Source organism: Perca flavescens, chromosome 17 (genome assembly GCF_004354835.1).
Source record: "Perca flavescens isolate YP-PL-M2 chromosome 17, PFLA_1.0, whole genome shotgun sequence".
NCBI lineage: Eukaryota > Metazoa > Chordata > Actinopteri > Perciformes > Percidae > Perca > Perca flavescens.
The window spans coordinates 6,272,925-6,298,387 of record NC_041347.1 but is presented as its reverse complement, the minus strand read 5'-3'; the positions used below and the strand labels follow the sequence as shown (position 1 = coordinate 6,298,387).

Below are 25,463 nucleotides of genomic sequence, written 5' to 3'. Positions count from 1 at the left end.
TTGCCTGGCTTTGACGAGGGGGCGGAGAATTGGCATCAGCTGTGTGCTCGGCCATCAAGTGGTATTTCAGACTGGATGTGCTGCGATGATAGCTCAGTTCACAATGACAAAACACACAGATCACTTTGGTCTCGTCAATGGAACCATTTGGCAACTTTTTAAAAGTAAACTTTCCATTCAGAATCTTATTGGCCCGGCCTGGAAAAGCCCGTCTCGGGAGACAACACAGGGATCGTAAACGTCAAACAAACGCAAGGGTCACAGGCTGTGCACCAAAATACAACAAACTACTCCAGCCAATTACCGACAAGATGGTTGGGGGAGGGGTGGGGGTTAGTGACAGTCAGTTAGTCATGACAGTTACGGAAACATGGGGAATTGTTTGGAAGTTACTTGGAACGTCAACAGAAGTGACAGTGCCGGAACTCATAGTGAACCTTTTAAAACTGAAAATCAAATTGTGACCTTTAAAGCTATAGTGGGTAGTTTCTGTCGCCCCCATGAGGAATATTAAGTAATGACAACACCACTGGCTACAATAGCACATCATTTAGGTCGAGTAAATGAAATGGCAATAATTCCTACTCCTTAAATGTTACCAAACACATTACTGTTCACGAACAGTAAGGCGACATCTGTGTGTGGCCTCAGTCACTTTACTTTTTCAGCGCTCTCCAACTAAGAAAAGCCACACCAATAATTTTCCATATTTGTCTTACTTTTTTGGATTTTAGTCCTTCTGCTGAATGTGTAGGTAATTTCTTAGTTCAGTTCAATTTTATTTATATAGCACGTTTAAAAACAAACTCAGTTGACCAAAGTGCTTAACATGCTCCAAAAGCAACGAGACAATAAACACAAACAAAGCACAATGTACAATAGAAAACAAAAACATAACTGACAGTAGAAAAAGAATAAGGTCAATAAGGTCAAGATATCAAAGTTCAACGTGAACTGAAAGCCAATGAATAATAGTGGGTCTTAAGCATGGACTTGAACGTTTCAATGGTCCGAGCTGTTCTTACATGAATAGGTAAACTATTCCAGAGGTTTGGAGCAGCCACTGAAAAGGCTCGGTCACCTTTGGTTCTTAACCTGGATCTGGGCACATCGAGGAGCATCTGATTGGACGACCTCAGTGCTTTGACAGGCGTGTGGACATGTAAGAGCGCCGATAAGTAAGAAGGCGACAACCCATATACGATCTTAAAAACAATTAATACAATTTTAAATTCAATCCTGAAACAAACAGGAAGCCAGTGGAGCGTGGCCAAAACCGGTGTAATGTGGTCACGCTTTTTAGTCCCGGTTAAAAGTCGAGCTGCTGCGTTCTGGACTAACTGTAACCGACGACGGGATGACTGATCCAATCCAACATACAGTGAGTTACAGTAGTCTAAACGGGACGTAATAAATGCATGTATGACTCTTTCAAAGTCTTAGCGTAGCAGGTAAGGCTTGACCTTTAGCCAAAAGTCTCAGCTGGAAGAAGCTAGTTTTAACAACAGAACTAATCTGTTTGTCAAATTTAAAAGCACTGTCAAAGATCACTCCCAGATTTCTGGTAAAAGGACAAATCTGGGAGCCTAAAGTACCGAGAGTATCTACACAGGCACTGAAATGTTCAGCACGTCCAAACACAACAACTTCGGTCTTATTGTCATTAAGACAGAGAGAAAATTTTGATCCAACCATATTTTGAGAACACTCAAGCAGTTTAACTATGGCTCGATAGTGTCCTTCTCATTGTTTCTTACAGGCAAATAGATTTGTACATCATCTGCAAAACAATGGAAAGAAATGTGTTTTTTTTTTTTTTTTTTAAATGGACCCTAAGGGCAGCATGTACAGAGAAAATAGCATGGGTCCCAAAATGGAACCTTGGGGGACCCCACAGGAAAGAGGGGCAGCAGATGAAGAGCAGTTACCAATGTGGACAGCAAAACTCCTATCTGTCAAGTAGGATTCAAACCATTTTAAGGCAATGCCCGTAATGCCAACACTTTGTTTGAGTCGGGATAAAAGGATAGAGTGGTTGACAGTGTCAAAGTAATAAGTCTTTTAAAATTTGAAATGACACTTGAAGTTTGTCCTTCTTCCACTTTTTCTCAGCTGTTCTGCAGGCCCGTCTGAGAGAGCGGGTATTGTCATTCAGCCAAGGTTCATTAAGAGTTTCTTTTTGAATTCTTAGCAGTACAATCACTGACTAAAACATTTTGTGGGTGCTTCTTCAGGTTTTGCCATGCCTTCACCTTTGGCAGCAGTCCAAAGGTCAACGCTGCTGTTGCCTGTTGTCCTTTCTTAGCGGTGACATAAAAATAAATCGCTCGAGATGCTGCGCGCAAAAGTCGCCGGACTACACCATTTTGTGAACTTAGCTGAGAATCGTGAAACCCCTGGTTGTGTTATTTTTGCAGAGATATTACCAAGCTGAGGAGTGTTCCTGAGATGTCTTTCTATGGCTTACAGCTGCTTTGCTCGCCAACACACGGAGACCAGAAAGACGTAAGATCCAATAATCATGGTCCATAGTATGCACACTACTTACTTACTTACTCCTCTAATCTCACTAAAAAGTAGCAGAGTTGATTCTTGATGTTTTTATCTGATGTTTTTGCAGTCTTTGCGTTTTATTGTCAAATACTGGAGAGTATTAACTCCTCTGGTCTCTAAAAGTATTCAAAAGGATCTCATAAGACCGGTTCAGAAGAACAATATTATTAGTTTTAATGCCAAATCGGAGATATGTCCAATCCTAACTGGTGTATCTGTTGTCCAGTCTCTGCGAAGGGTTTTCCACCAGCTTCTCTACGTGATCCTGATGATGAATAAAGGCAAACAAGGGAAGCCCTCCCTCCTCGTACCCAGCCAAGCCATCCTTTCCACCCGTGACCAGGCCATCCATTTTGTTTGGTGAACAGATGTTTTGATCAACTGTAGAATGACTTGTGTATATCTTAATGTGGTGCATAGCATTTTTGCTGAGATTTGAACCAAGTGAAGACGTTGAACATTTAAGTTAATTCAATTGAATTTGATTCAGTTTTTTTTATAGTATCAAATCATAACAAGCGTTCTCTCAAGATACTTTACAAATAGAGAAGGTCTAGACCGCATTCTATAATTTACAAAGACCCAATAATTCCAGTAATTTCCAACAAGTCCAGTAATTCCCCAAAGATCAAGCATTTAGTGGAGAGGAAAAACTTCGTTTTAGGGAGAAACCTTGGACAGACCCAGGCGGTGTCTGACGGTGCCGGTTGGGGGGGTGATGAACAGTGGCAATAATAGTCACAATAAAGATGATGGAACTATGACTAGAAATAGTTCATTGAGTAGCAGGGCACTGCAGGGCATAGCAGGACGTAGCAGGTTTAGAGTTTTACATTTGTTAAATAAAGTACTGGACTTCATCTCCACAACATGCAATGAATGAAATATTCTCCTCAGTTGGGCCTACACATTATTGCATGAAATACTTCATGTGTGATTGGTATAAAATCATTAGCCTTATTTCAGAGATTGGAGCCAGATTGGTAGATTTATTAGCCTGACACCTGAGATGCTTTGTTAACCAAGAACTATCTGAGAAGCTGTTTGGGAAAACGCAGGCACTTTCAAAAAAAATACCTGGCAGGTGATTAGATTAACCATCTGTCTATCATGTCCGCCATTGTTGTTTTAATAAACCATTGCCGCCGTCCCACACACCTAATCCGAGCCCGTAGCTGCCAGTAGCTCCTCACCGGAAGCTGATTGGTGCGGTGAGCCAGTAGTTCAGACACAAACGCATTAGGCAAGATGAATTTTCGTGATATGTGATCCTGTGTGATCTTTTTATATTGCGAGAATCCAGCTGCTGTGCAAGGTATTTGATCTATAGCTACAAGAGAAATGTGATGCTTAACATTAGGGATGTCCTGATCAAGTTGCCTTGTCCCGTTCCTGATCTGAGCCTTTGAACATTAAGTATCGGCAAATACTGAGTGTGATCCAATATTTCTATTTACTTTAATGATAAAATATCTATCGGAGTTATTGAAGTAACAGCTGTAGATTACACCTATGACTTCTGTAATGGTTAAATTGGGAAAACTGACTCAGGATTAGAAGTAAAAGGACTGTAGCAACCAAAGTCACATGACTTCAAGGAAAAGGGCTGAAAAATGTGGCACTAGATGAGAAGAAAAAAGCATTGCTAACTGGCTTACCATATCTGAAACAATGTGAGGGAATTGATGTTTTTAGATACATTGTTTATTACAATAATGTAAATGCACTTGTTCATCACAGGAAGTTTGTTGCATGGATGTAGAATCCTGATTGCCATCTGTTTTTATTAATATATCTACCACATCAAAATCTTTAGATGTTACTAATCTATAGAAATGTATAATTGCTTGTATTTTTTTCAACATGATCTCTTTATGGTACCCACATCCGTCCTAATTTATTCAGACAATTGCATCTTAAAATGCAGCTGTCAAAAGAATAACGTACAAATGGTGACATTAAGCAACTCCATCTCATAATAATTCCTTTATTTCTGTTGGTAGAAGGATCACTTCACATCAGGATATCTTGTTTGTTGATTACATGGATGTATATCTAGCCATTTAACTGTAGACAATGTTACAAACAATATAAGACTTTGTATGTGATTTATGTGTTTGTGATTGCAGTCATCTTGTTGATGAGCTAAAAGAGCTGGCGCTGCCTTTCCTGCATATCATCCTGCAGCATATCTGCTTCCAGGTAAATCCTCCGGCAAACACTCAGCAGTGATGCATTTCCTGTTTGTGTAAAGTTCAGAGTCTATGTCAACTGTTTCTCTTAAAGGTATGAAAGCAGTCACATCCCTGGCTATTTACAGATGTTTTTTGCAGTTTATAGTTTGATGTTTGCATGTTTTCCACCATGCTGATGCATCATCATAGCTTATAGTGTTTCTGCTGTGGATGTTTAGATGGTGGAGAAGAGTGAGTTTCGAAGCCATGGAGCCCAGGCTGTGGGTATGCTGACGTCTCCGATGGCAAGTACGGACTATGCCTGCTTCATCAAGTGGCTGTTTAACTACTCCAGACACACAAAGGTAACTAGTCCCAATTGTCACCTCAAATGCTACTTGTTGATGTAGTCTGTATTTTATATTTTTGTCATGGTTCACCCGTCACACCCCAATATATGATGACTGCAGGTTTTTATACATGCTCTGTTTGATTAGGACCTCTTCCTCTGCACAATTTGAATTGTGTTAATATAGGCTACAGTGATTTTGATATATTTTGTTCTATTAAAACAATGAACAATCATATTTTTTCCATTAAGAAATGCCTTTAGACTGCAGCGTATGCAATAAAGGAAAAACTACATGTTGCGTTCTCGCTCTGATTGAATACAGAAGACAGATTTACAGCAAACGGCGACAAGCAAGCGGGAAAGTCAAAGCCCAAGCCCTGGCGAAAAAGGGAAATATTGTGAAATTACTTAATAACACCAAGCAGCGGCCGGGCTAATGTTGGTGGAAGGGAATACAGTTTTGGAGAAATTAAAGCAGTATGAGGATGGGAAATACTGTCACCAATTGGCTACCTCAGGGCTCCAGACTGCGACCAAATGGTCGCATTTTGCGACCAAAATTTGAGTGTGCGCGACTGAATTTTACATCCAGTCGCACATGTGCGACCAGTAAATTTGCCCCCTTTTTTTACACGTTAAATGTCGAAACGTAGGTACCTGAGCGCGTAAGCGCAAGCTTATCTGTCCTCTCTGAAAATTGACCGAGAGCGGTGCTCCGACACAAACACACACTCGCACACACACGCAGAGGTGCGATCGGCGCCAACTACGTCGGCTGTTTTGTTGAAGTCACAGTGAGTGATGCCGATAAAGTGGTTTCAAGTATGGTTACAGTTTTTAAAAACTTCACGCAGACAGCGTTTGCTGCGATATGATATTAAAAACAGTCACGGTGCTGTTGACGTTACACTTCCTCTGAGACAAGCAGCAGGCTCAACAGTGTGCAACTGTGCCCTGGTGACTGACTGACAGGCTGAGGTTGTAAGGCAAGGCAACTTTATTTCTACAGCAGCTTTCAGCAACAAGGCAACTCAAAGAGCTTTACATGAAACATTAAAGAGCAATTAAAAACTGTCATGATAAAAATACAACAGGCTAAAAAAGTTCAAAGAAAAAAATGTACCATTATAATTTTTGTATGAATTGGTTCAGATGCGAAAGGTACCCAACCCTAAGGGTAGTAGCCTAAACGATGCATGTTTAATTTTAAGGTGAATTCATTGTAGTTGTAGACTAGAGTTGGTATATTTTTTAAATATTTTGTTTACTGTCATGACAGCGATGGTGCCTTCTATGTTGCATCTTCAAAAGTGACACTGAATTTGAAACGGCACATTGTTATTTCTGCATCTATTATCAAAGTATTTATTAGTAATACAGTGGAAATTAGTAGAAATGTGAACATTTGTTTAGCATGTTGATTTACGGTGTGTGCCCCTAAAATTTCTGGTTGCGCCCCTAAAATTTTCAGTAGGGGGCCACTGTGCTCCTAGAGAAAAAAGTTAGTCTGGAGCCCTGTACTTTTATGGTCCCATGGCATGAAAATTTCACTTTATGAGGTTTTTTAACATTAATGACTTCCCCCAGCCTGCCTATGGTCCCCCAGTGGCTAGAAATGGAGATAGTAGCCAAAGCTGAATTGAGTGGGCAGTAATAACCTATCCATGCAATCACAATCACCACACATACGGCCTCTAGTTTTAATATGGAGCATAACCATATTAAAACTAGAGGCTTGAAACTCCTTTGACTAGATTATTGCTTTAAACAACAATCTAATAGGTCTACTCAATAAGTAAGACAATAAAAGACAGGAAACTACATATTAAAGCAGGAGGCCACTGTGGGGAAACTGAAAGGTAAAATTGCATGAAAATTAACAGGCAATGCTGCTTTTCTTCCTCAGTGCAGCCTTAAAGTACACATAGACAAACAGGACCATCGGGATAGCTGCAACAATGATTTAGGTGCCACCCTAATCCAAGGAAACATGCTGGGCAAAAGAAACCCGTAAGGACTCCGGGGAATAAGCTCCCCAGAGCTAGGTTAGTAACAAGCATTTCTGGGACAAGGATGCACACAGATGAGAGAAGAGAGAAACTCATTGTTTCAAAGGAAGTCCCTTGCAGTCTAAAACTATAACCGCATAACTAAGAGAGACAAGTTAAGGAGAGGAGCCTGGTTGGGCTAGAACTCTCCCCTGCCGGATCGGGCTGTACTTGCCTGCCTTCCTCTACTTTGATTATATCATTGGTTATGTGGTAGATTAATCTGACGACTATGAAGAGAAGCAGAGAAGAGAAGTGGTGCTGTGTCTGAAGATATACACCCTCCCCCGCCGGGCTAGGCGAAAGCTGCAACTCCTCACTATGACACCCTAACTATGACCTTTATCAAAGAGGAGAGTATAAAGTTTACTTTTAAATGTGGTGACGGTGTCTGCCTCCCGAACACAGACCGGGAGCTGGTTAATGCCAATAAAAGGGCTGCAAATACCCCCCACTGCATATAAACTATCAGTAGCTGTAATCTAAGGCCTGGGCCCCATTGTCCACCTCTACCTGTATGTGCCGGCTACCTTGCTGAACTGCATGTGTGGTGTCCATACAGACAGTGTTGCTTTTGTGGCCCTGCTACGGCCTGCCCTATCTTTTTACATTGAGTTTGCCTTCGATAATGGCCATCAATAATAGAATGTTTTGTTTAATTAATATGTATTTTAGACAGAACCACTAAAGGGCTTTTAATTTGAAAGAAACCGGAAGTTTTTTTTTTTTATGTTTGATATATTGTACAGATTCTACATTGCAACTCTTGTGAACGGTGTAATGTTGCTGGTATGATGTCAATATGACTACCAACAAATCTATTTTTGCTGAGAACCGCACGCATAAAATATAGGGGACGCTGCAGATCTCTAGTTCAGCCGAGCCGCGCTGCTCACACAGGCAGCGTGGCTGCTCTAACCTGTTAAAATGGGCGTTGCAATGAAAAGCACAAGTGCTGCTCAGGTAGGCGGTTCAGCCCAGGTCTAAATTTCAGTCAGGCTTCATTACATCCTGTCAGTGGTATCTGTGTGTGTACAGTCTGTTTTGCTGCCTTATTTAGATGGTGTGCCGGCTGTTTTCCGTGGACGTGGTGATGGTTTTGCTGGAGCAGCCAGAGAGGAGGCTGGAAGAGTGTCAGGACCCAGAGCTCACCTGCTTCCTGCCACACAAGTTCTTGATCCAGAGCCTGCTGTTCGCTCGGCGGATGGACGACTCGCCCACTGTCCAAGGCCACGCCCTTGCCTGCCTGGCCCAGTGTCTGGAGCTGCCTTCTTTCAACGTCACGCGGGCTGTCCACAACCTCTTCTCTGCTAGTGAGAAAATGCACTCAATGGAATTGTAAAAACATCTGTATTTGAAAATAGACGTTATCTTGTAAAGCTAGTGTCGATATGATGAATTCGGGCTAATTTTGCATCTGAAACCAGGAGCACTTTCAATAGACCACATTGTAGAGCTGAAGTATGAAAATACATAACTCTTTGAATTATTAGAGAATGTAAGGGGAAGTTTGTATATTTTTAATTTGTATGTTTTTATAGAACTGTTTTCGTGGACACATTTCCACTAAAGTAACTTGTCTACTTTCTCTGTTTAGCTGGAACCCAGACAGTATTGGAAGGTGAAATTACTGAAGGTACACTCTTGTTTCTTCACTACAGAATTTGACAGTGCAGTACACACTCAGGCATGTTTAGCGAGTAGGGCTAGGTATCACTTCAAAAAAATTGCAATACCAGTACCAAGTGATATTAATATTATACCATATAATATTTTACCATTCCATATAAATGTCTTTGTTATCCTGTCAAACCATTTAAAATATGACAGGGAAACCACCAGAGGAAGAGATTGGACAAGGTAATTCAACTTGGAAACACAAACCATGTAACATTGACCTTCGCTGCTATTGAGAGAGTCGCCCATCTATTAATATCACAAGAGATTTTATTAAATAATGGATCCAAATTAACTTTAACTAGGTCTTTTAACTGGGGATGGAATAAGATACCCATATAAACAATACCTTGCTTTGGCCAGTTCAATTGCAAAAGTCTTTAAAAAATTCTGCTGTGAAGCCGTCGGGCCCTGGGGCTTTACTCACAGGCAGGGCCCCCATTTAAGTACCTTTTTTTTTTTTTTTTTTTTGCAGTTTGATAGCCAGGCCTGGTTTACTCTTGTGCATGTGTTTGAAGTGTTGGTGTTTTATAAATATGACTGTATGTTTCAGGGAGTTCCCACCAGAGTCAGAAAACCTACCGCACTCTGCCGTTCAGGACTGTGGAGATAAGCGCCGCGGACGGCTCCGACTGTGACGGTGAGACAATCCAACCTCTGCTACCATTCAAATTATTTTAATGACATGCATTGGGTATTGGGCGGCATTTCGTAAATATATGGGCATGAATTGTTTACAAGCTTGTGTATTTAGTATTTTTGGGTATTTATACCCTCAAAGTCTGACGAGAGATGTTACCATATATTTTTGATGCAGCAAAAGAGAACCTGGCTCTTCTCCTGAGGCGTGTAAAAGACGTGAAGACTAACGTGAGAAAATCGGCATTGCAGGTATTGGAAACTTGGAAACTGAGCTTCACCAGACAGCTTCATATTTCAAATCCAAATAATGATGAGTACAATAACTGATACGTCACCAGTATATGAGTTTCACCCTAGCTTTCTGTGCAGTATACAAAGAGATGCACAGATGATCTTTAACCTCTGTGCTCTGCCGTCCCTCCACAGGCCCTTTTGGGTCTCCTGAAACACAGCGTAATCCCCATGAGCTGGGAGAACCTGGCTACGTTGTCAGAGCGCTGCAGAGACCCAGCGGTTTCTGTGAAGAAGAAGGCCCTGCAATGTTTAGGAGAGCTGCTTACTGTAAGTCTCAACCAGCAGCCCTGAGAGACATTTTGCATTTTTTCCCAACAATCTAGTGACGAGAGAAAAGGGGTGAAGAAAATGTGTTATACAATTTCCAATACACCTTTTTTTTTTTTTGTTATTTTCTCTGACCACCAGGCTAAACCAGAGTGCAATGTGGTGCAGAAGGCATGGCTGCAGGGCGTAGTGCCAGCTGTGGTAGACTCTGAAAACTCAGTGCAGGACAAGGCCCTGGAGGCTCTGGACCAAGTGCTGCTAAGCCAGGTCAAACCGTACTCTGCCAGTCGCCACCTGGATGCCAGTCAGAGGCTGACCTGGGACCTGCTAGGCCTGCTCTGTCATGATTGCCAGTACCTTGGGTGGGGAAAGCTACATTCAGTCCAGTTTGTGTTTCGTACAAAATAAGAACATGTCATACAGCAGAAATTATGTGAAATACTAAATACTTTTATTTTTGAATTTAGATTGAAACTAGTCAAAACACAATGAATACTGAATATTAGCACAAAATATTAGGTATTAGCAGTCATTTCAATCATTATTTCTCTCTTCTTTACTGACCTACAAATAGTGTCATTGCTGGGGAAATGATCACATCCCCACTGCGGTTGCTAATATTGTTTTTTTTTGTCCCCGGTGTGCAGCCGATATTTCAGCAGGGCCTTCACCATCTGGTCCAAACAGAACAAGTTCACGCAGACGTTCATCACTAACCTGATCTCGCACACGGACGCTGATCACGCCGCCGGGGCCTGGCTGCTGCTCTCCAAGGTTGTTACTTCGTCCCCCAGACTGCCCTACGGGAAGATCCTGGATGCCTGGGACAGCATGGTCAGGTGAGAGGGACACACAATATTTATTGACATTTTTACAATTGAGGTCACGTTTGATCTTCAGCTAAGAATTCAGTGTTACCTAGATGGTTTTAATATATTTACTTTTGCTCTTAGTTCAAAGGATGTAAATGTGACAACCTGCTGTCACATCCTGTGTGTGATGGGAGACATTGCCGCACATTTGAACGAAGATACCAAGGACAGGATAGTTGGTAAGTAAATGAAGTGTGGGATGATGGGAGAAATGTACAGGATGAGTCTGGAATTGTCATAATCTCTTTGTCTCTCAAATTGAAATTCAAATTCAAAGGCTTTATTGCCATGAAAGTTTCAAGCACATTTGAACCAGTCCCTCACATTGTACTCACAGCTGTGCATCGCGGCATTTCACTGCTCTTGCAGAATGAAACACAGATGTATGAAACCACAAATCTGATTAATTTACTTGTTAATCGAAGTTGCCGGAACACAGTTTTGAATCGTCCTGGCCCACTTGCCGGTCTTTAACCCCTGGTTAATACCTGAAAAACGTCTTGTTATATATTAGGGCTGGACTCAAATATTTAACTATTCTGACATTCGTTCATTGGGTAGGTTGTTGACTTTCAATTCTTGGATTCAAGGATTCGTTTATTTTTTGTTTTTTTGTAAGAAGAAAAAAGAGAATGCAGGCTGAAATTCACCATGGTGTTTGTCGTGATTATTCTGCTAACTAAATGTCTAGCCACTGGCTAAATCATGCATTGCTATTTCGTCCATCTCAGCCAAGAACAGAACAATGTTGAGTTACAAGCGAGCAGTGTGATGTGTGTAGATGTCTGTATGGTCCTACTGTAGCCGCTTTGTGTTTATTTCAGGCAATTTGATAAAGGTAAAGCTAGTACGGCCGTGCATAATGCCAAGGCTCTCATCGGCGCTGCACCTGCAATGAATGAAATGCAGAGGAGGAGAAAAGAGCATCTGTCTCCACAAAATCATGCCCAGTACCTTTTTTTTTTAATGAAAGTCTGAGATGGCGGGAGGGATAATTTTCTAAAATCAGTTATCATGTCCTTGGTCTTTGTGGTGTTTAATTTGAGAAAGGCCTCATCACACCATTGGACAAACTTAGGGTGACCATATTTTGATTTCCAAAAAAGAGGACACTTGGCCCGGCCTCGAGACAAAAATTCAGACAGGCTTAATTAATGGTTAATGAACATGCTTTATTATGCCTCAATGGTGCAAAAATAACTTTTGTAATAAAATAAAATCTGTAACAACCTGTAACAAAATATCTCTCTTTTAAAATAAATAAATAATATGAAATAATGTTCTAAATATGACCTCTTCTGTGTTAGAAAATCCAGCTACAACAAAATATCTCTTAATACCTTAATCTTAATAAAGACACTGAAACATATGTGCCAGCTTTGCACACGGTGCACTCTGCCTCCCACTAGTCCGGTCCTTACCGGGACGGTACGTGGGACATTTTTTTTTTTTTGTTAAGCTTCACTAAGTCTTGTTTTATGGTTGTACGCAGGCTCCACGCAGAGCTTTCGCCGTAGCCTGATGTTAATACTTGTGCGCTGGTGTGTGTGTCGAGCCGGCATGTCTGTGTGTGTGGGGAGTGGGTGATAGAGCGAGGGAGAATTAAGTGAGAGTAACGGCGAGCAAGTACGACTCTAGAGTCATAGTGAGAGAAACAAAGTGTCTCCCCTGTGTTTTCTGACCACGGTGGGAAATCTTTAGCAGGAAACACTGCGTCATTTTGTGTGCAATGCTGCTCCGCTGTCTGCTCTGGTCCCTGTGTATGTGCGCGTTGCAGAGCTGCCCACAAAGCAGCCGCTCGGGAATTACGTCACACAACAAAGTACCGTAGTACTGTGTGCAAAGCGCCAGTCAATTTAAGTACACGCTTAATAGTCCCATGAAAAAGAGTGAAAACCGGACATTTTCATGAATTTATAAAAAAAACAGTTGTTATGAGGCCAACCCTCACCTGAAACGAGTCCGACTTACTGCCGAGAACCCGGACACAGCTCTTGCTTTGGTTGTACACAGCTTGGATGGTTCCCCGCTTCCCCCTCCTGAGGTGGCGAACAGTTTTCCAGAAGCACCTTGGTGCCGACCGAAAGTCCTTCTCCATGTCTTCTCCAAACTTCTCCCACACCCGCTGCTTTGCCTCTTTCACGGCAGAGGCTGCAGCCCTTTGGGCCCTTCGGTACCCTGCAACCGCCTCCGGAGTCCTCTGGGATAACATATCCCGGAAAGACTCCTTCTTCAATCGGACGGCTTCCCTGACCACCGTTGTCCATCACAGTGTTCGTGGGTTACCGCCCCTTGAGGCACCTAAGACCCTAAGACCACAGCTCTACGCTGCAGCTTCAGCAAGGGAAACTTTGAACATTGTCCACTCGGGTTCAATGCCCCCAGCCTCCACAGGGATGCACGAAAAGCTCCGCCGGAGGTGTGAGTTGAAAGTTTGTCGGACAGGGGCCTCCTCCAGACGTTCCCAATTTACCCGCACTACCCGTTTGGGCTTACCAGGTCTGTCCAGAGTCTTCCCCCACCCCCTGACCCAACTCACCACCAGATGGTGATCAGTTGACAGCTCTGCCCCTCTCTTCACCCGAGTGTCTAAAACACACGGCCTCAGATCAGATGAAACGATTATAAAATCGATCATTGACCTTTTGCCTAGGGTGCTCTGGTACCAGGTACACTTATGAGCATCCCTATGTTTGAACATGGTGTTTGTTATAGACAATCCATGACTAGCACAGAAGTCCAACAACAAACAACCACTCTGGTTTAGATCAGGGAGGCCGTTCCTCCCAATCACGCCTCTCCATGTGTCTCCATCATTGCCCACGTGCGCGTTGAAGTCCCCCAGCAGAACAATGGAGTCCCCCACTGGAGCACCATGCAGGACTCCAGTCAAGGTCTCCAAGAAGGCCAAATACTCCGAACTCCTGTTTGGTGCATATGCACAAACAACAGTCTGAGTTTTCCCCCCCACAACCCGCAGGCGTAGGGAGGCGACCCTCTCGTCCACCGGGGTAAACTCCAACGTAGCGGCGCTCAGCCGGGGGCTTGTGAGTATCCCCACACCCGCCCGGCGCCTCACACCCTGGGCAACTCTGGAGAAGAAAAGAGTCCAACCCCTATCCAGGAGTATGGTTCCAGAACCGAGACTATGCGTAGAGGTGAGCCCCACCAGATCTAACCGGTAGCGCTCCACCTCCCGCACCAGTTCCGGCTCCTTCCCCCACAGAGAGGTGACGTTCCACGTTCCCAGAGCAAGCGTCTGCTGCCCGGGTCTGGTCCGTCGAGGCCCCTGACCTTCACTGCCACCCGTGTGACAACGCACCCGACCCCAGCGGTTCCTCCCACAGGTGGTGGGCCCATGGGCTGGAGCGATAGGAGCCACGTAGCTTTTTTGAGCTGTGCCCGGCCGGGCACCGTGGCAAACCCGGCCACCAGGCGCTCGCCGACGAGCCCGCCATCTGGGCCTGGCTCCAGACGGGGGCCCCGGGCTTCCTCCGGGTAGGGTCACTCCATGTCTACCTCGTTTATTCATTGGGGTTTTTGAACCATTCTTTGTCTGGCCCCTCACCTGAGACCACTTTGCCTTGGGATACCCTACCAGGAGCACACAGCTCCAGACAACACAGCCCTCAGGTTCACAGAGACACACAAACCTCCACCACGATAAGGTGATGGTTCACGGAGAGGTGATGGTTGCTTAATTTAATATAATTTAAACACCTGAGTCATATAAAACTTCACCCCCCCGTACAGTTGTCATGAAGGGTTATATTAGCTGTAATGACAAACTGTTTCTTGTACCAGCTCTAAACCTGTTTATTCTGCTGTGAAGATTTTTTAACTTAGGCATTGTCTGACACAATTTCCGGTCTTCTGTATGTAAACAACTGTCTCTCTCTCTAGGTGATCTGATGTCTTGGTTGAAGACTTTTACTTTGTCTCTGGAGGTGATCTGTGCTGCTGTAGAGACTCTTTATCAATATGGACGCAGTGAAAACATCAAAGAGACTCAGGTTGGTGATCTTGCCTTTTCACTTTAAAATTGCTGACATGCAGTAGGACAGCACTGGAATCAAGCTTTTTTTTCTGCATCGTTTCATAATTAGAAATGTTAGGATGCAAAATGTAAACTAAAGGCCATAGTTTGGAAAACAGCTCTGTTAAGAAAGTTTGGGCCTTAAAATGAAAATTGTGGCAGCTTTTAAACTATTAAATAGCATTTTCAGGTTCATATGTATTTTGTGATTCTACTAGAACATGTTTACATGCTTTAATGTTCAAAAAACACCTTGTTTCTCATACTGCCCATGGCTTCTGCACCGGTATTCACCCTCTGTATGAGATGCTCTGTAGGAGCGCCTGTCTCTTTAATAACCCCGCCCGAGAAAGCCCAGTCTGCTCTGATTGGCCAGCGTGTTTCCTCAAATCTCCGCTCTGCTCCAGTTTTGTTTCACTAGTAGCAGCTGGAGCTGCTGCAAAGGAGTATATAGCAGAACTTTGTACCGTGAAAAATCACCAATAAAGGCTTCTAAACCAAATACTACAGAACCGGATGTCCCAGCAGTAATGTGACCCGAAATTGACCAGCATGGGCCAACAAGATTTCAGCTATCTGGCGTTAGCATGCAGCTACTTAATAGTTAGCAGTATGCTAATGTTAGATTGTAATGGAACGAAGCAGCACTTTCTACTTTCTATTGGCAGCCAAGATGACTACTATTGTTACCAGTGAACACTAATAGAGTACATTTTCTACAGTCAAAAATAATCGCAGATTAAGGCTTTTAAACCAAATACTACACTGTATTACATACAAGAGTAATGTGCCCCGGAATTGGGGAGAATTTAACAACATTGGCAGCTAAGATGACATATTTTACTGCCGCAACAATGTTAAAGGCTCTGACACACCAACCCGATGGTCGACCTTCAGCAGAAAAGCCAGTTGGACTGACTGCCTCCCCAAGTTGGTCAAAAAAATGCCTCAGAACACACCGAAGCGACGCCGACTTGAGCGTACGTTCTGCGCGTGCAAGAGACGTAATACGTCTCCATAACAGCAGGTGCCGCTAATCTGTATTATCGCCCAAAAAATTAAAACCGGCAGCTAATTTGCCATAATGGCGGCTCGTTCGGAATACGATCTCATATTTTACGAAAAATGTTCACCAAAACGTGTTTCTGAAAACATTTTAAGCGAGAAATAGGCCATGCAGTTGCTGGATCTGTCTTCATTTCAGATCAACAAAGGTCAGTTTAAAAGATTTTTGTCAGATTTTGAGAGGCGTTAGTCACGCTCATCCCGCTCGTCATTTCCAGGTTACGCTCCACCAATCAGATTGGTCATTGTGTATGACTGCCCGCCTTCCGATTCATTCATCAATCCATCCATCTTCGTCCGCTTATCTGGTGTCGGGTCGCGGGGGGAGCAGCTCCAGCAGGGGACCCCAAACTTCCCTTTCCCGAGCAACATTAACCAGCTCCGACTGGGGGATCCCGAGGCGTTCCCAGGCCAGGTTGGAGATATAATCCCTCCACCTAGTCCTGGGTCTTCCCCGAGGCCTCCTCCCAGCTGGACGTGCCTGAAACGCCTCCCACACCCGCTGCCCAGGGGGCATCCTTACCAGATGCCCGAACCACCTCAACTGGCTCCTTTCGACGCAAAGGAGCAGCGGCTCTACTACGCCTTCCAATTCAACAAGTCAAATTGGCCCAAATGAAGGCCGACGGTACGGAACAGACTCGAGTCACTGACCTCGCCAGACTGTCAGGCGGGCTGATAATCGGGTTGATGTGTCACTGCCTTTACACCGCAGTATCTTTAAAAAAACAAACAAAAAAAAAACACTCTAGTCCTGCCTACCTTGAGCTGATGACCAATCAGAGAAGTTCGGCTAAGTGTTGCGTAACACTCAGCAGAGAGTAGAAAAAAACTGTTGAAACCGGAGTGTTCAGAACAGTTGGAATTGTGAATGTTTTAGCTCACTGGGATTTGTCTAAAATATGTTTACCTAATTATTTGAATTTGAATATTGGTTTTGGCCACGTTTAACATGACATTGTAGATATGACATAAAATACGGAAAAGTATAATATGTCCACATTAAGTATTTATGTTCTGCGGCTTGACCAGTGTCAATTTGATATCGATATGTTTTAAATTATGACTCAGTGTAGGGTTTAAACTTTAACTGTTTTAATGCTCCTCAAATGTTTTCGGTTGCTTTATACTTGTATAATTTTGGATATTCTGCAGAATCTAAATTTGTAAAATTCCAGCACGGAGCAGGCATAACTCATCAGCCAATATTCATATTCTCTCAATATGATGTCCATCACATCAGCGTCTGTCCTACATTATGATTTAACCAAAATATAACTCAACCCCAATTCCCACTTGTAGTTTCTGACATTATAGATAGATAGATAGATAGATAGATAGATAGATAGATAGATAGATAGATAGATTTGTATTGATCCCAAAAAAATGGGAAATAACGGTGTTGCAGCAGCAAAATATCACACAGCTCACATACAGAGTATACATTAAATAATAGGAAACAATATACATTAAATAATTGAATACTACACAAGCAATATATGTGATTTATTCTGTTTTCTTCAGGCTTTTCTGAACCGCCACTGTGGTGAGCTGGTGTCGGTCTCTGAGGCCTATTTAGCTGGCATCATCCTGAGTGAAAATGGAGCCCAGAACTTCAATGAGGAGCTGATGGTAAGATCTTTCCCATGCAGGTTCAAAGTCAGCTTTAAAGGCCCATTGCCCTAGTTTTTGCGATGTGTTCCGCACTACCATATGTTGGCTATTGGCTGAATAGCTAATCCATCTAAAAACTGTAGTAAAGCAAACGACTATGAGAGCACCATTTAAAATTTGACAGCTGTGAAAGCTATTGGGTTTCTGAGCTAGACTTTTGAGAGTACGCTTATATAGTTTCAAGTGGCTTCCTTGTGAATTTGTTAGCCTGAGCCCAGCTAGTCAAGCAATATGTAAAATGCAACATAATCATGGCATTCATATATATCATAGTAGTTTCAAAGCTGGGTGATTGTCTGACAAATCTAAAGTTACTTAAATTAAATCTAACTCTTTTGTATATACTTTTTAAATGACATTTGAAGGAGAGATTTGAATCAATGCAGATACCCAGATACTTGTATTTAGACAGAACTTACAAGTTTTGCCCTGATATAATTATATCTGGCTCTGGATTGCTACATGGTCGCTTTGCAAAGAACATAACAGTTTTACTTACATTTAACTTAAGACATGATTTGTCAAGCCATCTTATGATATGGTTGATTGAACTGATACGTTTTGAAGCAGCCTGCTGGTTTGTGCACCTGTGTATCTACAGCTACAGTTATGTGCTGCATCTACATCATATAACTGGTTCTTTACGTCAGGACAGGATCATTAACATAAGGCTGAACAGTGGCCCAAGTATAGAACCTTGTGGAACACCACAGGGCTCAACACTAACTTTTTAAAGTGGTTGCCGGCTTGGCAACCAGGCATCAGCTTTTGGTTGCCAAAACTGACAATACGGTCACCGACCCAGAAGCTTCTGCCATTATTTTTTACAGCCTATGGTCCAGACTAAATTACTGGAATTTTTGGATCTTTGTAAATTATATTGTGGTCTAGTCCTACACTATCTGTAAAGTGTCTCGAGATAACTCTTGTTATGATTTGATACTATAAATAAAATTGCATTGAATTGAAAACAGCGGTCCATGAACCAAAGGGTGACGTCACTGATGCTACGTCCATTATTTTTACAGTCTATGGTCTCGACGGAGGACTGAAACTAAGAGAAAAAGTTGTTTGCAAATTAGTGTGGATGTGCACATCACTCTTTTATTTGTCTTAGGGTGCTGCACCATCTCCGGTGTGGGATAGCTGTGCTTGTAATCTAACTGAAAATGCTCTCTCTTCAAGGTGAAACACCTCCACACTCTGGGTGTGGCGTCACTTAACTGTCCTGCCAAGGTTGGCAAGAGGACGGTGCTGCTGGTGGAATCTGTCCTCACAACACATTCTGACAAACTGGCAGGTAGGAAGGATGGACATCTAAGAACAGAGATACTGTGTGTTATCCTGGTTTGGAGGTTAGAAGAATGAGAATTGGTGAGAGTAGTGGTGTTATCAGGTGTACTCCTATTACAGTCAATTGTGGTAAAATCGTGTCAGGTGTTTGCAAGCCCTTTTTAAAAGTCTTTATATGGCCCAGGTAGAGTTATATTAAGCCGGGATTCAGACTAAAATCTGCCCTGCGTTTAAACACCAAGGGATGTGTTGGTAGGGATGTGTTTTTTAAGGTACTGGGAGGACAATGAAATTGAAATATAATACAGGAAATCCCGTTTAACAAAACCAAGTTATGTGTTTAAAGCATATGCCCCTTTCCGACCGGAGGGATTTTTGCAGTTCCTAGAACATAATGTTCCTAGAACCCTTTTTTCTCGTGTTCCGACGGGACCAATTCGGGATTATTAAGTTCCTGTAACTCTTTCAGCTCCTACTTCAGGGCAGGGTCTTTTTCCCTTTTCCGCATATGAACCCTTAGTGACCTAGCAACGTATGAAACACAAACAGTACATATTATTCACTCTCTGTTGCAATTCGCCTACGTATGCTAACTCATAAGACAAACTTTACGCATTCAACCAGCTAATTGTTAATCCTCTTCCAATACTAATGTTCTTCTATCTTCTTCCATCATATTAATTAGGATCATATTACACTGGAGCCTTCGTCTTCTGTGTTTCTCTGTTAAGTACTCCAGCCTAGTCTTTAAACGCCTGGTTGTATGTGGCGCTAAAGTCAAGTGACGACGCTATAAAGACCGTTGCCGTGCTTGCGTCACTCCCTTACCCCTCCTATAGTCCCTATGGCAACTTGGCCAGCGCGAATGCAAATGGAAAAACCTGTATGTGTATGGGTTTCAAATGCGCAAGATGACAGCGGCCGCATCCGGGATATTTTGGCTTTATAGCGGGAGAAAGTGGAGACGCAACTTCATCTTTATATATATAGTTTTGGGTTTTATTTTAAATTGTGACCAAGATGCATATTAAGCAGCTAAGCATTAGCTACTAAGCATTTTGCTGTGTAAAAATCTGGTTGAAAAACACGGTTTTAGCTATTTCTAAATTACCTCAAACCTTGTTTACATTTCTGTACTTTGTAGGTAACTTGTTGGTAACATGGCTGACTTGTTCTTTATGTTGGTCATTGACAGAGTGCGGGGATGAGCTGCCAGCATCACTGCCTCTGTCCCAGTTCAAAGCCAACTCTCTACCTACCAGAGTCAGAGCTCACGGAGTCATTGCTTTAGGTAACCTGTTCTTCTCTGTTTATATCTGCCTCCTCTATATGACAAACATTGTTAATAGCCCTAACTTCCATGCATTTCTGCTGTCTCATACATTGAAAACATCTGAATCAGTAATACTTTGATCCCCCAGATAGAAATCTTTTGTTTGTTTCACACACAAAAATACAATTCACATTGAAGAAATATAACATGCATGTGAGAGTGTGGTCGAAACCTGTTATGGCTTGGATTTATAAAAAGAAATGGAAAAACAAAACAAAGGACATACCTATGTAGAAACCAATAAGGAAACTCCAAGGCACTCTCTTTTAGAAAAATACAAAGCCTTTATTTATGGCTTAGTCATCATAAATCTTAAAGTACTCCGACGCGTTTCGGCATACAAGCCTTCGTCAGGGAGTCAATCAATTTCCAAAACAGGAAGAGACCTTCTTATAAGCTTTCAAACAGACCAATCAAAAAACACAACCAGTCAAAAGCCTCCATTTTGGTAGAGGAAAGTTCAGAGTTGTAGGATTATAGAAAGACCACTAGATGTCCTCCTTGGTATTAAATAGAGCAGTGTATTAGACTACACCCCAAGGTTACATTCAAAACATGCACAGTACAAATAGAAATAGAAATATACCCAATTGAAAAATAAATAAACAATGTGGTTTTAGAGAAAAAACACTGAGATCAAGTTCTTCATTTAGGTCTGGATAACTAGTAGCCTGCAGTTTATCAATCCAGAAACTTTCTCTCTGGTTTAGTTGTTTTTGTCTGTCCCCTTACCTCAGTGACAATGGAATATGATCAATTCCACAGATCTGTACAGTCGATGGATCACTATTATGGTGTTCCTTGTAGTGCCTTGCCATAGGATAGTTCATGTTGCCCGTGCGAATTGCATATTTATGTGCCCAGAAATAGACCTGCATATGATGGGCTGTAACAGGCCCACATAGCACAGCCTTTTATCTGTTTAAAGGTCTTATCCTGGAAGATAAAGATATTATTATTCAATGTCCATTTAGTTAATGACAATAAAAAATCAGTGGGTGGCATTTCCGACTCAGGTCTCCTGCTTAAAAAATGTGTCAGAGCTGCAAGACCCTGCGTCTGTTCAATGTTCGTATACAATGCTTCTACATCCATAATGACTAGATATGTATCAGAGCCTATGTTTTGTAGTTGTGTGATCTTATTCAGAACATCTGTGGTGTCTTGGACAAATGCTGGGAGTGAAGACCGACACGGTTTAATAAAATAGTCAATATACTTACAGACTGGTTCATTCAAACTATCATTACCAGAGATAACAGGTCTCCCTGGAGGGTTATCCACACACTTATGGATTTTGGGTATGTAGAATGATGCCACTCTTGGGTTTTCATTCCACAGAAAATCAAGTTCAGATTTAGAGATCCAGTCGTTGTCTTTGGCCACATGTAGTAGTTGTTTCAATTCCTCTTTAAGAGACTCAATAGGGTTAAATGTCAGTGGTTGGTAAAACTCTGTGTTGTTTAACTGACGAAAAGCCTCTTTTATGTACATATCCTTTCCCCAAATTACTATGGCACCACCTTTATCTGCATTTTTAATTACTAGATCACTGTCTCTGAATAATGCTTCCAACGCCTTCTTTTCAGTGTGAGACAGATTACTCTGCTTAGGTGATCTTTTCTGGTTAGACAAATTTTCAATATCATAATTCACATTTTTAGCAAATATATGTAATGCTGTATTCTGAACCAGTGGGCAAAAAGTTGATTTAGGCTTAAAAAGTCGCCTCTGGGAACAAACAACTGTCTGACCTGTGTCCATGGAGCTTGCAGGTGTGGCCTGTGACTTACCAGTGTAAGTAATAATAATGCTGAAAAATAGGATCTATGATTAATGTGTCAAAATGCAAGAACAGTATTAATAAGAATATTGATTTAAATGTACAGTATTAATGCCAAAGTGAACAAGATTATTGCACATTGAATGATTATTGCGCAGACATAAATTATGGGGTTATAGCTGCTGACAGGAGTGAAATAAGTCCAAGGCCCATTGATTCCTGTGCTTGACTCACACGTCATGGAGTGGGTGGGCGACATTGTCCAAGATGACACCTAACGTTGGACAGTAACCTCTAAGCAATGCTCTCTTAACATTACCTCTCCGTTGGCGTCTGGTTTAGGTAAACTGTGTCTGCAGCATGAGGATCTCGTCCAAAAGTACCTGCCGGTGTTTGCCAGAGAACTGGAGATTGGCACAGAGGTTGCCGTGCGCAACAATGTGGTTGTGATTATGTGTGACCTGTGTGTTCGATACACCAACATTGTGGATCATTACATCCCCAACATCTCTGCTTGTCTGCGGGACAATGAGGCTGTCATCAGGGAGCAGACCCTCATCATGCTGACCAACCTGCTCCAGGTGGGAACTCTTCGACACATTCTTCTTCACTAGGCTGTTTGAAAAATGTATTTCATTGTAGTAAAACAAAAGGGATGATATCAACATATATAATAGTTGTGTCCAAAGCTGTTTTTGCACACACAAATACAACAGTTATGGTTTTTTTCCTTCAGTTAACTTAATGTACCAACAAACGCTAGCGGCAATGAGCACGGTCCAAGCAGATTGCGATATTTGAATGCTTGTTTCCTCTCTAATTGACAAGAAGCTAGGGCTGCTTGAAAATGGAAAAAATAATAATCACGATTATTTTGGTCAATATTGAAATCACGATTATTTAACACGATTACTCATTAACATTTGGATAGAATGGATAGTGTCCAGGGTATAATCTGTTAGTGTCCTTTATCTCACAGAAAGAGTCTTTGGATCAGAATAAAATCTTGGGGGGGGGCAAAGGCAGAGGGACCGCAGGGTTAGCTAACGTTAGCTGTTCCCAGACAACTGAGTTGATTTTGCCTTTTTTCTTCTTTTTTTTGCTCACCAAATGCTGCTGCCATCTTTACTCACGCTGAGTTTTTAAATTCCAGCGGATAATATGCACATGACTTGCCTCCCTGACTGGCTTCGGGAGGGGCGGATGTGCGCGTGCGGATGTCATTCAGAACACAAGACAAAATAAGAGTGTTCTTGCAAAACAAAACATGGCAAAATAATCTTTTTTTTCTCAATTATACTATTTTGGTGATCATTGGGAGCCAAAATTTAAATTTAAATTCAATTAATTGCACAGCCCTACAAGAAGCACAACTTTTGCTTTTCTTTAAAATAATTCATCAGGGTCACAACTATATGCTGATGTTTGGTTCAAGTTTATACATCTTTGATGTAGCTTAATACCTTCTGGGAAGAAGTGTCAGAACTTTACCTGAAAAATGCAAAGATCCAGACCACGTGCAGAATCTAGCATGTTTTCACATGACCTATGACATCATTGTAAAGACTATTCCTTTACAATTTAACATCACATTAGTCTGAGGGTTATGCCAACCAAATTTGGGTCGTAATGAGAACAAAAACAATAAGGCTTCAGTAGCGATCATTGATCGACTCTGCATTCCTCCTTGATGCTACTAGGCTGCTCTGGGAATCTTTAAGCAGGGTGTGTTTTCAGTGTTTATCTATAATCGCCTTTCTTATTTATTTCTAGGAGGAATTTGTGAAATGGAAGGGCTCCCTCTTCTTTCGCTTCATGGTGGCGCTGGTTGACCCAGTCCCTGCCATCGCCAGGTAAATCACACTGCATAGATAGAAAGGTGATAAATAAGAAAATAATTTTAGGACTTAACATATAATCCTCTGGTTTTAAAACTGTGTTGACTTTAAGATACCTGTAGGCAATGTAGTGTGCAGTGTTTGGGAAATCAGCAGCAACATCCTGTTGGGGGCTGTAATATCACAATGGCAGTTTTGAAGGATATCCATGACATGATAATAAGCAACTCTTTCTCATGAACAAGTCTATGCACACCAATTCGTATGATATCCTACGAAATTAGGCGACCAACCCGTCACGTGACGCTGGCAACAGAGCTCCATGTTGGTCGTATCAGCGGCCGTTGGTAGTTTAGCCGACACTAGGTTACTGGGAATGGGCTATAAGGCATGCACTATTGGCCGTTTCAGAGGCTGTTGCTAGCTGGGTTTAGCCGACAAAAGGTGACTTTGAGCCAGGTGCAGAACACCGTGAGATGGCGGTACATAAAGTGAGTGTCATGCATACGATTTATACGATGGACAGATGATCAACAGTAACTTAATCGACCGCGTCACCAAACAGCGCTTTGGGTTGAATTTATTTACAACAAAGATGGCTGCTGCTGGAGAATTGAGATGTGTAGATTCCTCCATCATGTCTGTTATAGAAGATATCGACAGCGCGTTCATTTTAAATAAGGAACAGAGAACCGCGATCACGTATGTATACACATTCCCACAACCATCCGCACGACACGGAAACCGCGTCCTCTGCCTTTGCTCTGTCGAAGCCTGCCTTTGACTTGCAGCTTCTGTGACATATGTCTCCGTTGCTCTGATTGGTTGTAGGTTTATCCAATTGAGTGCAGAGGCGTTTTCTTTTTCTGGCTCGGTTGAAACACGCCCCATAATCCCAGCCCAATAGAGCAGCATCAGACTCATATTCTGACTAGAATCTGAGTATGACGGCGTCAGGCTAGTTAATGTGGTTTATACAGTAATACATTTGTTGAATACATACGAATAACAGTGCTTTACTTTTCGTAGCTACAGTATATGTATGAATGGTTCATGAGAACAGCCTGTAATAAGGAGCAGGAGCATATGTGTATTTATTTTTTGGGGTCTAGGTAGAATGTACAACAAGCACAGTGACCGTTTTTACCATTGTAATGTCCAAGAAAAAGAATATAGTACACATATATTCTCCGTGTTATCTGCAGTGCATACTGTGATTTCCACAGGCATTGCACATGAACAAATGAGCAAACACACAGAGCTCTGATCTAATATTGCTCTGAGCAACTACAGAAATCCACCATAATATCAAACCTAAGTGCCTCCTGTTTCCTGTCCCAGTCTGTGTGAATACTGCCTGGTCCACCTGCTGCTGAAGAAGAACTCCGAAATGTTCAGCCAGCACTTCATCGAGTGTATCTTTCACTTCAACTCCTACAACAAACACAAGTCCTACAACAAGTTCCCTCAAAGTGAGAGGTAGGAAGCTGTGTGGATATTGTTTGTCATCCAGTTCAAAATTGACTTCATTTTGCTTTGATTATTTTCCCAGATGACACTCT

The 25,463-nt window shown here is 42.2% G+C and overlaps 1 protein-coding gene across 1 annotated transcript in view; it reads left to right on the top strand.

Annotated features, from left to right (window-relative positions):
- The window catches only part of ncapd3 (non-SMC condensin II complex, subunit D3), a 50,637-nt gene that overhangs the window by 9,374 nt on the left and 15,800 nt on the right, over nt 1-25,463 (top strand). Inside the window, exons 7-25 of the mRNA XM_028604304.1 lie at nt 2,418-2,505; nt 2,780-2,913; nt 4,683-4,755; nt 4,967-5,092; nt 8,188-8,440; nt 8,725-8,763; nt 9,358-9,444; nt 9,622-9,695; nt 9,873-10,007; nt 10,149-10,369; nt 10,655-10,846; nt 10,961-11,058; nt 14,783-14,892; nt 17,505-17,612; nt 18,840-18,954; nt 20,143-20,238; nt 22,406-22,644; nt 23,837-23,916; nt 25,243-25,380. Coding sequence (XP_028460105.1) covers nt 2,418-2,505; nt 2,780-2,913; nt 4,683-4,755; nt 4,967-5,092; nt 8,188-8,440; nt 8,725-8,763; nt 9,358-9,444; nt 9,622-9,695; nt 9,873-10,007; nt 10,149-10,369; nt 10,655-10,846; nt 10,961-11,058; nt 14,783-14,892; nt 17,505-17,612; nt 18,840-18,954; nt 20,143-20,238; nt 22,406-22,644; nt 23,837-23,916; nt 25,243-25,380 — 2,406 coding nt within the window. The remainder of the gene's footprint in view (nt 1-2,417; nt 2,506-2,779; nt 2,914-4,682; nt 4,756-4,966; nt 5,093-8,187; nt 8,441-8,724; nt 8,764-9,357; nt 9,445-9,621; nt 9,696-9,872; nt 10,008-10,148; nt 10,370-10,654; nt 10,847-10,960; nt 11,059-14,782; nt 14,893-17,504; nt 17,613-18,839; nt 18,955-20,142; nt 20,239-22,405; nt 22,645-23,836; nt 23,917-25,242; nt 25,381-25,463) is intronic.